The sequence below is a fragment of the Elephantulus edwardii genome, unplaced genomic scaffold (assembly GCF_000299155.1).
Source record: "Elephantulus edwardii isolate Elephantulus edwardi_28Jun2011 unplaced genomic scaffold, EleEdw1.0 scaffold00002, whole genome shotgun sequence".
NCBI lineage: Eukaryota > Metazoa > Chordata > Mammalia > Macroscelidea > Macroscelididae > Elephantulus > Elephantulus edwardii.
The window spans coordinates 17,648,530-17,666,570 of NW_006399752.1; the positions used below are offsets into that span (position 1 = coordinate 17,648,530).

At 40.3% G+C, this 18,041-nt stretch overlaps 1 protein-coding gene across 1 annotated transcript in view; it reads left to right on the forward strand.

Annotated features, from left to right (window-relative positions):
• The first annotated feature begins 7,310 nt into the window (after positions 1–7,310).
• FRK (fyn-related kinase) overlaps positions 7,311–18,041 on the forward strand; it is a 181,149-nt gene continuing 170,418 nt past the window's right edge. The window contains exon 1 of the mRNA XM_006879023.1: positions 7,311–7,681. Coding sequence (XP_006879085.1) covers positions 7,311–7,681 — 371 coding nt within the window. The remainder of the gene's footprint in view (positions 7,682–18,041) is intronic.

Consider the following 18,041-nt stretch of genomic DNA (forward strand, 5'->3'; position numbering starts at 1 on the left):
CATAATCCGTAGTGAAGGTTGCAGTCTTGATCCTCATCAGTAAGTGCTTCAGGTCTTCTTCACGGTTAGTTTCAAGATTGTGTCGCCTGCCTAATGCAAATTGTTTATGAATATTCCTCCAATGTTGATGCCAAGTTTTCTTCCACATCATCAAGCTTGTTGAATAATTTACTCAGCATTCAGACCGAGTTCACTATTTTCACAAGTACTGATGTCACTTCCGTCATTGTTTCTATTATAAAACTACTTCAGGAGTGATATGAGAGATGAATCAGAGACGGGAAATCTGGAAGAAAGAGGGCCAGTTTTGAGGCCTCTGAAATAATTTAAGAATAATATCCTATTTTCTGTTTTGTACCCAGCTGTCATTCAATAGTGGAAGGCGGATTTGCGGAATAAATGAAAAGGAAGACTGACCAGAGCATAGTGATTGATTAGCTCAAAGGAACTAGGGAGGGAGTATAAGATGACTGCAAGCCTTTAAGCTTGGGTGGCTGCGGCATTCTGGTACTACGGACAGAAGGAAACTCACTCTTTTCTGACCCCCTGGCTCTGCTTTTTCAGGCCATTGCTTGTTTGACATCTTTGGATGGCTGGGCGCTTTTTCAATTTCCTTCACTTGCTCACTGACTGAGCTCTGCAGGTTTGCCTCTTTGTCTCTTTCCAGAATGCCTTGTCATAACCTTAGCAAAGGCATATTTCAATTTAGACTTTAGCATGTTGAGGTCTCAAGCCCCACTTTCAAATTGGTTTTGAATACTTCTCTCTGAATGCTTAAAAATCACATTTCATTTCTAGATTAAAAAAAAATCTCAGGAAAGAATTTAGCACCTTGTCCTCTGTTTATTGGCATAAGAGAATGTTTTCTTTTTGTAGTTAATACATTTAGTGCCATAATGATTATTATTTTTTCTCTAATGTCATTAATAAACACTTTGTTTTATACTCTATAACACTTGCCTCAGCTTTTGACTCTTCCATTGCTACTAAATCTTTCTTCAAGTTGTAAAACAGTGTGACTGGCACAGAAAGGCCAAGTCTGGTCTCTGCTTAGTCCACAAGGGGGGAATACCCTGCCATCAGAAGGACAGAATTAATCCTTGATGTCAGGCATACTCCCACACTCCTGTACCTTCTGCTATCAATCCCATCACCAACAGTTTCTTTTACAGCAGTTGCTGACTCTACTGTTGTTGTTGTTATTAGATGCCTGCAGAGTTGACTCTGACTCATAGCCACTCTGTGAACCCCAAACCCTGCCCTATCCCTATCCTGTGGCTATCCTCACTGTCTCTGATATACTCGAACCCATTGTTACAATTCCTGTGTCAATCCATCTTGCTCAGGTTTTATCCTCTGATGACCCTCACCTTTCCGAGTATGATGTTATTTTCCACGGATTGACCTCTCTTAGAAACATGATGAAAGTGTGTGGGATGGAGTTTCACTAATTTGTAACAATGGTTATGTTGACCACACAGAAAATAGTTATGGTGATGGATTTTATTGTATGTAGCTAGGTGAGGTTGTTCCTTGGAAAGGGCCATTGAGCTTGGAGAGATGTACCCCAATAACATGGACTGACAGTATGACTGCTGCAAAGGGCTTTCAGGAGTCAGAGATGATGAGGATTTAACAGAACAGTTGGTCAGGGTTCAGGTTGGCTATTCTTAATGCCACTATGAGTCTTACTCAACCTGACGGATCCTAATAAGAACAACAATGATGGCGATGACAATTTAAGTTGGAAACACTCAGAATAGAATTTTTAGTCACAACAAGCCCTCCTCAGCAATGCTAGCCAGCAGGCTAACATCAGTTTCACAGCTTTGGGCTCTGTTCTCTGCTTGGGTAAGTGTTACAAAAAAATACAAGCTGGATTTAGAAGAGGTTGTGGCACTAGAGACATTACTGCCAATGTCAGATGGATCCTGGCAGAAAGCAAAGAGTACCAGAGGAATGTCTATGTTTCATTGACTATGCAAAGGCATTTAACTGTGTGGATCACAACAAACTGTGATTAACCTTAGAGAAAATGGGAATCTTGGAACACTTGATTGTGCTTATGTGAAACCTATACTTGGACCTTTGGCTTGGTAAAGTCACACAAGTGTTGAGGACTTTCTTTCATAGGGTCGCTATGAGTCACCTACTACTCAATGGCTCTTAACAACAACAACAACAGCAACAACAGCAACATAGTTGGACCAGGAAGCAGTCATCAGAACAGAGCAGGGAAATACTGCATGATTCACAATCAAGAAAGGAAAGTGTCAGGGTTGCATCCTATCTCCATACCTTTTCAATCTATATGCAGACCAGATCATTCAGGAAGCAGGGCTTTATGAGGAGGAATGTGGTATCAGGATTGGAGGAAGACTCATCAACAACATACATTATGCAAATGATACAACCTTGCTTGCTGAAACTGAAGAAGTCTTGAAGCACTTGTTGCAGAAGGTCAAGGACTGTAGTCTTTAATATGGTTTGAAACTCAGCATCAAGATGGTGAAGATTCTCACCACTGGACCAACAGGCAGCAATTACAGCTTATTCAGCTCCACAATCAATACTCTTAACACCAGCAGTCTGGATATCAAAAGACAAATTGCATTGGGAAAACCTGCTGTCAGAGACCTCTCTAGAGTACTGAAAAGCAACCATGTCAGTCTAGAGACTAAGGTGCACCTAATCCAAGCCATGGTCTTTGCAATTATTTGCTGTGCATCAGAGAGCTGGACAATGACTGAAGAAGACAGAAGAAGAATTGATGCCTTCGAGTTGTGGTGCTGGAGAAGAGTCTTGGACACACTATGGACTGTCAGGAAACCAATTCGGTCTGTCTTGGAGAGGGCGAAACCAAGTTTCTCCTTGGAGGCTAGGATTTAGAAGCTCTGTCTCACCTACATTGGTCATACGGCCAGAAAGGCTTAGTCCTTGGAGAAGGATATCATGCTTGGAAGGGTAGAGAGACAGCACAGGAGAGGGAGATCCTGGATGAGATGGATTGATATAGTGACTGGGGCAATGGGGGTTGGTGTGTCAGAATTAGTGAGATTGGCTCAGGACAGGAAGGGCTTAGAGTTGCTGTACATAGGGTCACTATGGGTTGCAGGTGACTCAACAGCACATAATAACATGTGCCTCTTACTCTGCCAGTAAGTGAGTCCAGGCATTTGGCTGTGTCTCGATAGTGTGGTCTAACTCAGCTCTGCTTACCTCTGGTCTCTGATTTTTAACACATCTCTGCACCTCTTGCTTTTGCTTGCTATCACTACTGCCAGTATCATTGCTGCCATCTATCCTGCTAAATCTCAGTTTCATCATATTTTATGCAGAAATCTCTGACCAAAAAGACTTTCTGCTACTTTTATAATGGTCTGTATTTTTTCTTTGCATGCTTCTTACTGGTATTACAGAATATTCCAGAAGTGCAAGCTGGGTTTAAAAGAGGCTGTGGCATTAGGGACATTATAGCCAATGTCAGATGGATCTTGGGTAAAAGGAGAGAGTACCAGTGGAAAGGCTATCTCTGTCTCATTAACAATGCAAAGGCATGTGACTGTGTGGATCACAACAAATTGTGGATAACCTTGAGAAGAATTAGGATTACAATAAACTGTGACTAACTTTGAGAAGAATGAGAATCCCAGAACACTTAATTGCGCTCCTATATTCGGACCTATAGTTGGTGAAATCTATACTTGGACCAGGAAGTAGTCTTCAGAACAGAGTACGGAAACATTGCATGGTTTCAAATAAAAAGGAGTGAGTTAGTGATGCATCTTCTCTCCATATTTTGCAATCTATACAAGGAACGGATCATTCAGAAGGCTGTATTTTATGAGATGGAATGTGGCAGGAGGATTGGAGGCAGACAGCAACAATTTGCATTATGCAGATGACACAACCTTGCTTAACCAAAACTGGAAAGGACCTGGAGTATTTGCTACAGAAGGTCAAGAACTGCAGTGTTCAAGATGGATTGAAGTTTAATATCAAGAAAACAAAGATTCTCACCAGTAGGCCACTTGTCAGCATCATGATAGATGGAGGTGAGACTGAGATTATTAACTATTTCAGCTTGCTTAGTTCCACAATCAACACTCTTGGCACCAGCAGTGAGGAAATCAAAACATGAATTGTACTGGGAAAATCTGCAGTGAGGGACCTCTCCAGTAAGCTGAAGAGCAATGATGTCTGTCTAGAGAATAAGGTGCACCTGATCCAGGCCATGATCTTGCCATTATTTGCTGTGTATCCCAGAGCTGGACAATAACAAAGGATGATAGAAGAAGAAGAATAAATATGTTTGACTTGTGGTGCTGGAGAAGACTATTGGACATATCCTGCACTGCCAAGAGAGCAAACAGGTCTGACCTAGAGAGGGTGAAACCAAATTTCTCCTTGGAAGCAAGGATTTTGAACCTCCATCTAACATGCTTTGGACATGTTGCCAGGAGGGACCAGTCCCTGGAAAAAAGACAATATGCTTGAAAGAGTGGAGGACAGCATAGGAGAAGAAGGCCCTGGATGAAATGGATTGATATAGTAACTGGGGCAATAGGGGTAGATGTATCAGAGACAGTGATACTGGTTCACGATAGGGTAGGGTTCATAGCTATTGTTCATAAAGGTATTATGAGTCACAGTCAACTTGAACAAACATAATAGCAACCCTGAATGTTGCTGCTGAATCAGAGGAATGAGAGAAAGACTCATCAACAACCTGTGGTACACAAATGAGAGGACTTTGCTTGCTGAAAGTGAGGAGGACAGCCTTGAAGTGATTATAGCAGAAAGTCAGACTATCACTTTCAATATAGATTGCATATTAACACCAAGAAAATAAAACTCTTCCTCACTGTTTACTGAAAGTGTCAGATTTTAATGATAGCTGACAGCAGGTGAAACAAATGCTTTCTCTTGGCTATTAACTAAAGGTTGTCATCTGGAAACCACTCTTTTTTCCAATCTCTTTCTTTCCATTAGAGGTTGGAAAACACTGTAGAATAAAGACCTGGTGATCCATCTCCATAAGATAAGTTCATGGAAGAGTTTTATTCCATAATACACTGAATCCTATGAGTCAAAGTGGTTGCAACACATTCAAATAGTTGAGGGATTAAAGTCTTTGTGTTGTTTTTTTTTTTTTTTCACCTATCCCCTGTTTCTTTTGAGTTTGATTATTCTTACAGCCAAAATGCTTTGTAGTTTGGTAGACAAAAAGAACGCTGAACTTTTTCTAGTTGAGTTTAATGAGGTCGAAGACTTCATCAACGTTTTAAAAATTGTTAAGAGATAGTATTTTATAACCTGAAGGTTCCACAGAAAACAAGTCCAAGCAGTTGCTCAGTGCTTTCTACTAGTGGGGGCAAAGTGTGTCGATCTGCCCAAACTTATTACCAGCTCCTCTCTTGACTGAGGGTGTGCAATTATGAGACATCTTCCCTGAGCCAGGGGAAGGAGAGAAAACATCCATCCTCTCTATAGGATGGTTATGGCTGCTTACTGTCAAGTCAAAACAGACCCACAGCTGACCCTCCAGTTGGATTTTAGAGGCAGCTTAATCACACAAGAGGAGATTGTTCATCTTGCTCCTGCAGAGCAGCTGGTGGATTTGAACTGTGTGCCTTCAGGATTGCAGTGCTGATCCTTACCATGAGGCTACCAGAGCCTCATCTCACCTTCATGAATGACCTGCAGAGCCAAGAAGGTAGTAAGAACTAACCCAGACCATGAAGATCTCTACAGAAAGCTGTCCTGCTAACTCAAAGCCTTCAGGTCTCAGGATGTTCTAATGTACCAGCAGCTCCATTGGAGAAGGATCAGAAGGCTTCTCTTGCTTTGATTTACAGCCATGAAGACCTGACAGAGGCTCACTATAAGTTGAATCCCATGGAGGAACACACTTAAGTCTGAACTTGATGGCAATGAATTTGAGGTTTGAGGACAGACCAGGAAGCTACAGTGGCAGAAAAAGGCATTACAGCAGCACACAGCTGGTCTTCTCCTGTTTTCCCCCTCCTCTCCACTTTATTATTTTCTGTTGGTTTGAATATAAAATTGATATACACTGCATATTATTCATGTACATAGAGTTTCACACACCCCCTGCATTCACAGTGCGTTTCAAATAATCACTCATGTATACACTATGTTTTATACAATTAATCACCAGATTGCCTTTGGATCTTTACTCTCTCTCTCTCTCTCTCTGTGTAAGAGAAAGATATAGGGGGAGGGAAAGGTTCAGAAATAGTGCTTGAGAAATGAGATATTTAAATGTCTCTGTGTGGAAACGCTGTGGTTCAAGTTCTCGGAGTTTTAGTCAGTGACTTTTACTTTTCTAGATTGTGAATATACTTTAAGGCTGTGAAAATGAGTTATAATGATGAGAAAAAAGTCTCAAAACCGCCTATGTAATTGCCTTTATCCAGTGACAGAAGTCGGATCGGTTTAATCTGACTTGTTTCTTCTAAGGGTGGCTAAGGATGGGGCGGGGGGTGGTGGTGGTGGTGGAAATAATTTCCTTGATTTTTTACACTGGAACCGGCAAAACAAAGCTCTTAACCTGGGTGGCCTGGCCTCTAGGTGAAAATGTTTCTGTGATTGTTTTCGGTTTGACTCCCTGGGGAGGGCGCTGTTCTATCTCAGGTGTGAGAGAAGGGAGGGGTGGAGAGGTCTGCAATCTCACGTCAATCACAGAGCAACCTAAACCAGGAAGTAAGGAGAAATGACCACAGGCTGCACATAGCTCAGGATGTTAAGGGCCATCGCCTGGGCCAGTGGGTTATTCATTAGCAAAAAGGCAAGAGCTGTGGCGGTCAGGACTGGCCACACTTCAGGAACAGCCTTGAAGCCTGGAGGCAGCGCCTGGCCAAGGGGAAAGACTGGTGAATTCACCTGGAGTTAATCTCTTTCTTTCCTTAACTTGCCTTCTGGCCCAAAAAAGGAGGATGACTCTTTGCTGTTCTCAGGGACTTGTCAAGAACAAATCTCTTAATTTTGTTTTATTTTGGCTGTGGCATTCTGAAGCAGACAAGAAGAAAAACCCAAGATTTGACTGAGCAGCTAGCTGCCCAGGTCCCCTCAGTTTGCTGTTGGGGCAGCAAGCAACGCAGGAGAGAAAAGCAGATTTCTCTACAACCAAACCTGCCAGCTTGCTTGGAAGCAAGGTGTGTGCCAGGTCTCCAAAGCGTGGTGAGTTGGTGCTGATTTCCACGTTGCCTGGCAGATCGTGAGCTAGTGGGAGCTCAGGGTCGAAGGGGAGAGGGAGAAGCCCCTCTCCTCTCCACCAGGGAGGCACCATGGGCAACGTGTGCAGGCGCCTCTGGGAGTACTTGCAGCCCTGTCTGCCCTGCTTGTTCCAGGAGGCAGACAAGCCAACGGTGATCGCGAATCCAGGGGCCCACTGCCCTCCTGATGTTCCTCGGCCCCCGAAGCAGGAGCCTGAGAGAAGACAGGGCTCCTACTTCGTAGCTCTGTTTGATTATCAAGCTCGGACTGCAGAGGACCTGAGCTTCCGTGCGGGGGACAAGCTCCAAATTCTGGACACTTCCCACCAGGGCTGGTGGCTTGCCAGGCACCTGGAGAAAAGGGGAGACAGATCTAGCCAGCAACTCCAGGGCTATATTCCGTCTAACTATGTTGCTGAGGACAGGAGTCTACAGGCAGAGCCGTGAGTAGTCCAATCTTACACTTTATTTCTCCCACTCCCAGAGGGCCGGGTAATGAGTTTTCTTCTCTCTATCCCAATCTTCTGATTTCCAAAGAGCTGTCTAGAATGTATGAGGAAGTACTGCCAGTGAAACACACCTCCCCCAACAAGTGAGAGTGAAACTGGCAAGTAGTTGTAGCAAGAACATCTATTACAGTTATAAGTATACTCACAGACCCTGGGTGCATTTTCTTCAATATTAACGGTGCCTTTAACACTCAGCTTTTTCTTTGGTTCTCAGACAACTTAACAACAGTAAGTCCTGAGTCTTCCCTAAACAACACTTTCAAAGAGGAAGTCCAGCTCTTTTTCTCTTTTTTTATAACACTTTTGAAGCACTCCAGGCGAATATAATATAGTCAGTTCACCTCTAATCCTTTTTGGTTTTGGGGTTTTTTTCTTTCTTTTTTTTTTTTTTTTCGTCCAGAGAGTGTAGAGAGGGCTAATTAATAAGGAAAATAATATTTTAGAATAGGACACTTTTTTCCTGCATTTTCCCTACTGAAATTACATGTACATTTAGATTTTTTCCTTTTCTTTGATATTCCAGATCCCAAGTTTTGCTACCCAACTTAGAACATCTTTTGGGGTTTGCTAACAGAAAGGTCAGGGGTTTTAATTCTCCACGTTCTACATGGTTAATCTCCTGCCTTAAAATTCGCAAGTGTGTAATATCTTCTTGTAAAGATTTACAACCTCAGAAAGCACCTGGAGCTCACTATGCCTGCAACTGACAGACTCCATGACATTAGTTTGTTTTTTTCTGTTTCATTTGGAAACTGACTAGGCATTTAGAAACTTTTAACAAGAAAAAGAGTAACAATTACAATCATTTCCTCAGTCGAGGAGAAAAAAGACTATATTTGAATGAATTCTATTATTTAGCGGAACAAAAATGGACTCTTCATTTGTCCACCCAGGTATTCATCCATCCCTTTATCCATGTGAGTGTCAGGCACAGTAACGGGCATGGTGTGAGTGGAGAAGAGTAGAAAAGGTAGTGGTAGTTGTAGTTGAATATTAAATGGATTAAGCACATTTTTTGACAGTGGACATACAGGCTCTGATGTGATGAGAAGCAAGTAGAGACTGCATAGGGCTCTGATCTTACCCCCTGAACAATTCTGGAAGTGACTCTCAGGAAATGGTCTCATTATGAAAGGGTTTTAGTTGAGCAGTTATTGAATTTAGTTTTGTAACTATCAACACTTCACTCATATTGTCATCTTGGAAATAAATTAATATATATATAATTTTTTTTTTTTTAATGCAAGCCACACCACCCCTTACTAGCTCAAAGAATAAAATGTTAAGGAGAAGATTTGGACATTGTTGGAGATTTTTAAACTCTCAAAACAAAACTAGTGGTTCATACACTTCTCAGATTCTTTCCAATGCTAAGAATTCAAAAAAGATGGTTTTAAATTTTATGTTGAAATAAAAATGAAGAGTTTTGATGAAGAACTTGATGATTCTTAAATGAGACTATTTGTTTCTGTTTCATGTATAATTAGTATCTTTACTTATTCATTAGGCTTACTCTTCAACATTTTTAGTATCTTGTTATTTGACATTTTACATTTATAGCAATAATAAAAAATAATTACTTTTTGCGTGCTAATGGCATACATCTGGCAATAACAAATGCTGAATTGCTGGGTGCGATAATGCTGTCTATATTGGTTAAGCTGTGTGCCATGATTCTCAGCGGATGACAGTTATGTAATGATACAATTTAGTAGCTAAATGATGATGTAGTCATCCTTGTTTTTGTGATCCAATCAATTGGCCAACCTCCATTTTCATATAATGATGATTTTCATTTAAGGAAAATCTTTTAACCTATCCATATCTATATGTGAGGTGTGATGAGTATAAATGCTTACTTACATGCATTTCTGTGTATTCACCACTCTATTTCCATGGAGAATACTTACCATTATCTCTCGATAGCTGCAGCCAGGAAATAAAAGAGGAACTGAATTGGGAAAACCTACTGTCAGGGACCTCTCCAGGGTACTGAAGAGAAATGGTGACAGTCTAGAGACTAAGGTGTGTTTGATCCAAGCCATGGTCTTCGCAATTACTTGCTATGTATCAGAGAGTTGGCCTCTGAGTTATGGTGCTGGAGAAGAATATTGAACATACCATGGGTTGCTAAGAGAATAAATAAGTCTGTCCGAGAGAGGGTGAAACCAGGCTGCTCCTTGGAGGCAAGGGTTTCTAAGGTCCTTCTCACAATTTTTAGGCATGTTGCCCAAAGGGGCCAGTCCTTGGAGACGGACATCATTCTTGGGAGGGTGGATGTTCAGCACAAGAGGGGAAGACCCTGGAGAGATGGATTGACTCAGTGACGGGGTAATGGTGGTACGTGTGTCAGAGACAATGAAATTGGCTCAGGATAGAGGAGGGCTCAGAGCTGTTGTAAATAGGGTCACTATGAGTCAGAAGAGACTCAATGGCACATAACAATAACAACAAAGGAGCTCTGGTGGCATTGTGTATTGCATGTTATACTGCTAACCAAAAAAAAAAAAGTTTGAATCCACCAGCTGCTCCATGGGAGAGAGGTGGGACAATCTCCTGGTGTAAATATTTGTGGCTCAGAGACTTGAAGGAAGTTTGCTGTGAGTTGGAAACCATTTGACTGGAAGTGAGTTTTTTGTTTTGTTTTTTAAATTTATCTGGCCAAGGTTATAAAATTGGGTGATTACCTCTAAAATTTCACTTTCATTAGTCTAAGGCATCAAAGAGGCTCACAAAATGTCTTACTGTTGTTCGTTGTTACATGCTGTCGAGTTGTTTGCAACTCAGAGTGACCCTATGTGCAACAGGCCTGAACCCTGCTCTATCCTAAAACAGTCTTACTGACTCCAAGCATCTAATCCCATCGCCCCAGTTATGGTGTCAGTTTTTCTCATCTGGGGTCTTGCTCTCCTGCACTGTCCATCCACCCTTCCAAGCACGATCTCCTTTTCCGAGGATTGGTCCCTCCTGGCCACATCTCCTTTTCCGATGATTGGTCCCTCCTGGCCACATGCCCAAATAGTTATGGAATTATATATTAGAAAAAACCCAAAAAACAAAACCACAAAAAAAAAAAACCAACCCAAAACAACACAACTCCTTTACATGTCCTTTCCTCAGTGAGTTAAATGTGTATTTCCTCTTCTCTTAGGAATACTGTAAAAATTAATGTAGTGTATTCTGTAGTGAGCCTAGTAAAGAGTGAAAAGTAACGTTCATGTTCATCTTTGTGAGATACAGTAACAGCATAGTAATGTTGAAAAGAAAAAAAAATTGACAGCTATTGAAATGCATGCCAATAGAGTATTTTACTCTTGAAAAAAATCTTTACCCTTTCTGTATATTATTTATTAAGTAATTTAGTAAACCAGGTATTAACAACTTACTTTTCCCTCTGTATAAATCATCATTATGTTTACCTCATCTCAATTTAAATTTGTTTCTATTACTTTTATTGAGAAATGCTTCCTTTAACGTGGGAGCTTTTAAGAATTTTACTCTTATAGTTTGATTACTTGGGAATTCTGGTGGCCTAGTGGTAAGAAGCTGCATAGCCATCCCAAAGGTACTTGGTTTGTATCCACGAGCTGCTCTGTGTGAGAAGGAGGGACAGTCTTTTCCTGTATGATTAACTGTTGCTGAAAACCCATGAGAGGGTTTGCTACGGGCCAGTTTTGACTCCATAGCTCTCAACAACAACAGCAACAGTCTAATTATTTAGAATTCTGTTTAGAATTTTTTTTCAAAAGATGTTGTTGTTGTTGTTGTTGTTATGTGCCGTCGAGTCGTTTCTGACTCATAGCGACCCTATGCACAACAGCCCTAAACCCTGCTCTATCCTGCGCCAACTGCACCGCCTCTGACACACCCATCCCGATTACCCCAGTCACCGAATCAATCCATCTCATAGAGGGTCTTCCCCTCCTGCGCTGTCCCTCCACCCTCCCAAGCATGATGTCCCTCTCTAAGGACCCGTCCCTCCTGGCAACATGTCCAAAGTATGTCAGATGAAGCCCCAGAATCCTTGCCTCCAAGGAGTAGCTTGGTTTAATCCTCTCCAAGATGAATCTGTTTGTTTTCCTGGCAGTCCGTGGTACATTCAGTACCCTTCTCCAGCACCACAGCTCAAAAGCATCCACTCTCCTTCTGTTCTCCCTAGTCATTGCCCAACTCTCTGATGCATAACAAGCGATTGCAAAGACCATGGCCTGTATCAGGCGCACCTTAGTCTCCAGAGAGACACTGTTGCTCCTGAGTACCTTTGAGAGGTCCCTAACAGCAGACTTTCCCATCGCGATACGCTTTTTGATTTCCTGACTGCTGGTGCCAAGAGTGTTGACTGTGGAGCCGAGCAAACTGAAGCTGTAAACACTCTCAATCTCTTCGTCATCCATCCTGACGCTGCCAATTGGTCCAGTGGCGAGAATCTTTGTCTTCTTGACATTGAGCCTCAGTCCATACTGAAGGCTGCAGTCCTTGACCCTTCGCAGCAAGTGCATGAGGTCCTCCTCAGTTTCAGCAAGCAAGGTTGTGTCTCTGCATAACGGAGATTGTTAATAGATCTTCCACCAATCCTGATGCCACAATTCTCCTCATAGAGCCCAGCCTCTCGGATAATCTGCTCTGCATACATGTTTCAAAAGATACCATAAAAAATTACCAAGAGAATTATGATATGGAAATTGCATATTGATCTATCTTAAAGTCAAGAGTAAAGACTCTCAATCTTGCTGCTTATAAATATTTTTTTAAAATGCAATGCCATATTTAATTACAACAGACATGATCCCCATAGTGTCATTTATTTATAATGAGCTTTACAGAATTGCCCGAGGCAGATAAAGTCCACTTAGTTTTGTGAGAGTGGGATAGTGTGTTATATTTTGGACTGTTAACTGAAAGTTTTGCAATTTGGTTGCTCCAACCACTCCATGGGAGAAAGAGAAGGCAGACTTTTTTTTCTGTAAAAGTTTACATACAACCTTGGAAATTCAGTAAAGGGTTGCCTTGAGTTGGAAGTGACTGTAGGGTGGTGGGTTTTTTCAAGTCCCTAGCTATTTGACGGCTAACAAAAACATAGGAGCTTTAAGGCCACATTAAGGCACCATGATGGGATAAAGGTTGCTCTTCTTTTGAAAAACTGTCCATTCATTGAAAATTCTATCAAGTACAGTTCTACTCTTAACACAGCTGGAGCTGTGTCTGGTTGGAATTGACCTGATGACTGACAGCTGCTATTAAATTGGGATAGTTTCATAGTGAGTTACATTGCTAAACCATTGGCTGTTGGTTTCTAGTGGTCTGAATTCACAAGTAGCTCCACGGAAGAAAGATTAGCAGTATCCTCCTGTTAAAATGTACAGGTTTAGACATCTAATAAAGAGGTATTATGAATTTAAATTGACTGAACATCAGTAAGTTTATATTTGAGCTCAGAGATGAGATGTGCTGAGTCTTCCAATGGGAAAACTCATTTCTAATGACAGAGTGATGGAGAAGTAGGGTTGTTGTTGCTATGTGCCTTTGAGTCATCTGTGACCGATAGTGACTCAATGTACAGAAGCTCTAAACCCTGCCCTGTCCTGAGCCAGTCTCACTAATTCGGACACACTCAATCCCCATTGCCTCAGTTACTGTATCCGTCATCTCATCCAGGGTCTTCCTTTCCTGTGCTAGCCTTCCACCTTTCCAAGCATGATGTCTTTCTCCAAAGACTGGTTCCTCCTGGCCATGTGCCCAAAGTATGGGAGACAGAGCTTCAGAATCCTAGCCTCTAAGGTGAAACTTGGTTTTGCCCTCTCCAAGACAGCGTGAGCTGATGGTGTCTGCTTGCCCACACAAGACTACAGTTGTAGTTAGGATAACTGATTTGACTCAAGTTATGATAACAGCAATGAAATACCACTGAAGAAATTCTTACCCCATAATAACTCCAATTAGATAAATTCTATTTTGCCAGACTGATTTCTGAAAATTATTTTAATATTGTTATTAGTACTTTTAATCTTTAAACCATATACTGCTTTCATGCCTCAGTTAAGAAATTTTACATCTAGTTGAAAATGGCAGGAAACAAACATCTTTACTTCTGTCTGACTGGATAATACTTTGCATTTCCTCTTCTCTATCTTCTGTTTATGATAATCTTTCCTATAGATTATTGCCTAGATGAGTTGAGAGTCCTTGAAAGAGAGTAAAACAACAGGAATTGACAATAGTGACTGCAACAGTGGACTTTAGTGGAGATCATGAGGAGATTATTAGAGCGAAGTTTCAGTCTGATGTTCGTAGAGTTGCTATGAGTTCTAGCCAATTCTGTGGTACCTACAACAATAACAACAACAACAACAACCAACATATCCAGTCTCCTACCCTTTGAGGCTTTTTGAGTCTTGTGATTATTTCTTATCTGACATCTTTTCATATGCTTGTCTCTGCCTGACCATGCTCCCCTCTGTTACTATGACTTTTTTATAATGTGACACACCTAACAACAACAACTCATCCTTCAGCTTTCATCTGTTTTTTCATCCTTTCCTCTCCATAGTAGACATTTTGGGCAACTTAGATTACAATAAACATGCTAGTTAATTGCTGTTCATTTTCGGCATGACCATACCCTCAGGATGTGAACATGGAGTCATTGTCATGGGCCTAAACCTTAGACATAGTGCATCATGGACACATCATAAATATTGTTAGATAAATAAATAATTGAATAAATTGTTACTCATTTACAAATCTCAGATCTTTTTAAGAATGCTGACAAAAGTCAGTCTTTTCTTCAGCTTCATCTTTGAGTTGTTTTTTTACCTGTCAGGCAAATCTAAGGAATTTCTTCATTAGAGTTTAGCATAAGGCATTTTGAGTTGTTTTCTTAATGAGTTGTACATGCTTAATTTTTGATTAAACTCACATAACCACATAAATTTCTATGGTTCCAGAAATTATTTGGAGAAAATACTTAGGTGTCACAATTTATTAGAATAGGCTTTGCAATATACAATAAATATCAAAGCATACAAATATTATTGGGATGGCGTAAAAAAAAATCTCATATACACATATTCACCTGCACTGTGGCTATAATCAGAGTAAATGAATTACCACCCTGGGCTTTTAAATAGACAGCAAAGCAAAGCTTAATTTATAAAATTAATGTTGGTGGGGCCAGATTTTTAATTCTCATCTTTCTGCTCAATGTGCATAATTTGAAATGATTGTATATATGAAATATTTTCTGCTTATCCTTGCTGGAATTTTGAGTCTTTGCTGAATATGAATAGATTTTTCCCTATTACACTCTAAAATATTACGAAGCTAACTAATGATATGTCCTTTTTACTAGCTTTCTTACTAATTAGCTGCTAATTTCTCTGCAGCACTCTGACTCATTTGTTAATGGAGGTTTTCTGCACTAGTACTAGAAGGATTTGGGCCAATTTCTCTTGGGAAGGCAGTTATGCAGATTAATAGCTGTTTTAATGGTGTTTCAGGCCTCACTGCAGCTATTTTCTTGAAGCCTGCAACTTTAGTATTAGTTTATGTGGCTGTTACTGTGAAGATTAATATAACAGAAGAATTTTACAGGGATCATAGATGCAAGTATAGATCATGTGACTTGTATTTCCTACTTTGTTTCTTATTTGGCTAAATTCAGATACTACAACTGTCCCTTGTGTGAAATCATTCTATCACAATGCCATTTTTTTCCTCCTAAAAAATTTTTAAAGATACTTTTTAATTTCAAAGTGGAATTTTTCTGTGTTAGAATGTACTTATTTAAGCCTTATATTTTTTATTTATAATACATATTCAATGTGTGTTATATGCAGAAGGAGGGGCAGTCTCTTCCTGTGTGATTTACTGCCTCTGAAAACTCACTGGAGGGTCAGCTATGGGTCAGTTCCAACTTGATGGCACACAACGACATTATTATATGTGTATTTCACACATGCCATTTCTAACTCAGACTAAATTTCAAAACTACAGATAATTTTATTTTCATGATTTCAGTGCCTTTTAACAGTAAAATAAAAAGGAAATTAAAAAATACTTCCAAAGAGAACTTTTAATTTTTATTGTTGTTTGGTACCATCAACATGACTATGACTCACAGTGACCCTAAGAACAACAGATGAGAACTTTGCCTTATCTTGCACTGTTCTGTCAATCTCCCCATCCTCAAATCCATTGCTATAGTCACGTCAGTCTTTCTCCTTGAGGGTCTTTCTCTCTGTCTGTGACTCTCCACCTTTCCCAGAATGGTGTCTTTTTTCCCCCAAGACCTGCCCTTCCTGACAAAATGCCCAAAGTATGTGAAAAGAAGTTTCCCCATCCTTTTTTTTTTTCCTTTTGACAGTTCGTGGTGTACATTCAATACTATTGCCAACCATACAGTTCAAAGGGCTTCCATATTCATTGTCCAGCTTTGAGATACATAGGAAGCAACTGAAAATATCATGGCTTGGACCAGGCACACCTTAGTCTTGAAACACATTTTTTTGGTTGTTTAGCACTTCCTTGACAGCATATTTTCCCAGTGCAAGATGCCTTTTGATTTTCTGACAGCAACTATATGTATATTGACTGTGGATCTAAGCCAAATGAAGTCCATGACAACTTATATTTTGAAAGGCATTTAAATTTTACACTGACATGAATAGATAGGGCATACTGTATTTGCAATGTTGATTAGATGGTTTTGAAAAATTCTATAGGATTTCTCTTAAGAGCCCAGTATTACTAATAGATTTAAAGTTATTCTAATACAGGTGGTCTCTCGTGACATAGTTTGTAAGGAGTCGCTGATAACCCAACAGTGGCACCTCTCTGATGGTTTGAATCTACTAGTGGCTCTGTTGCAGAAAGATGGGCAATCTTCTTCCTTGCAGTTTATAGCTTTGAAAACCTCATACCTACCTTTTTGCCATTCTTGAATATACCAATTGCTGTGAAAGTCATTTCTGACTCACATCACCCCAAATGGACAGAAGAGAACTTCCCATATGCTTTCTGAGGTTGTAATTTTTACAGAAATAGAGTGGCATGTATTTTTCCTATGGAGTGACTGTTGGGTTTGAACCTCAGACCTGTTGGTTAGTAGCTGAGTGCTTACCCAGTGCACCATCAGGGCTCATTCACAGGAGGAGCACTAACTCTTTAATGTCTGCCTTGGCCTTCTTTCAGGTCACCTCCAAGGAGTCATTTCTTGATATTGTCAGGGGCACTTGTGTAATATTCTAAATGCTTTATCCAAAACCTCTTTGTTCTTTCTGGTAGTTGGAGAATATAGTTTCTATGAGACTCGTATATATTCAACAGACTTTTTAGTAGGATATTTTATAGTTTTCCAGAAATGATTTTTGTTTTGTTTTGTTTTGCTTTTTTCTGAAGAGAATTGCTAGACTTTCTTCAAAGGTGCACCTGGAAGAACGTGTACCTATAATTTTTTTTTTTTTCAAGGAGTTACAACAATTTTATTTTTTTTTCTATAATTATATTTTATTAATTTTCATAAACATTTACAGAGATTTTGGGCTTCCACTCATTCATTGTTGCACTATTCTCTCTACCCTCCTCCCAGTTTGTTCTTGTCCAAATGCCACAGTGCTTGTCAAAGCCAGTTCTGATTAATCTTCTTTGTCAGTGTGTCCTTTGCCATTCCCTATCACTCCTCCCTGAGAGAGACTTCACCCTGAGTCATAAGGAAAAGGGGATGGCGTATTCTCTTAGCTACTTCCTGCTGAAAAGGGACACTGTGGGTTTCAGGGTGAAGATCTTCTCTCACTACTCTAAAGGGCCCCTTTGGCAGTAGGAAACACTACCTATAAATTTTGATTAGCAGCTTGAACATGCTAACTGTCGGAACAACAGAGGATTTTTAATACCAGGAAGATTACGTAATGAGTATGTAAAGCCCATTAAATTTGCTGGAGATTATTGGTGATATTAAAAATCAATTTCATAAAGCACATATGGATATTGGCATTCCTAAAGGGAGAGTTCAGAGGAGGAACTGCAGACTCTGCCTGAGAAGCTTTGAGAAGAGAGGTTCAGGCTGGGATGAGCCATGGAACAGTATTGCGTGGTAGGGTTATATGCAGGAGACTTGAGTCCATACTGAGACTCAGAGTTGAAGGCAAATATAAGAGATAATAGAACTCAGCTGCCTCCATCTCAGAGTAGTCCGTAGGGGTCCTTAGGACTGCTGTATCTTCAGACTTTGTAAAGTGTTTTATCATCTTGAGGATAGCAAAGTTGATGAATATTCTGTATCCTCGAATAAGCTTAT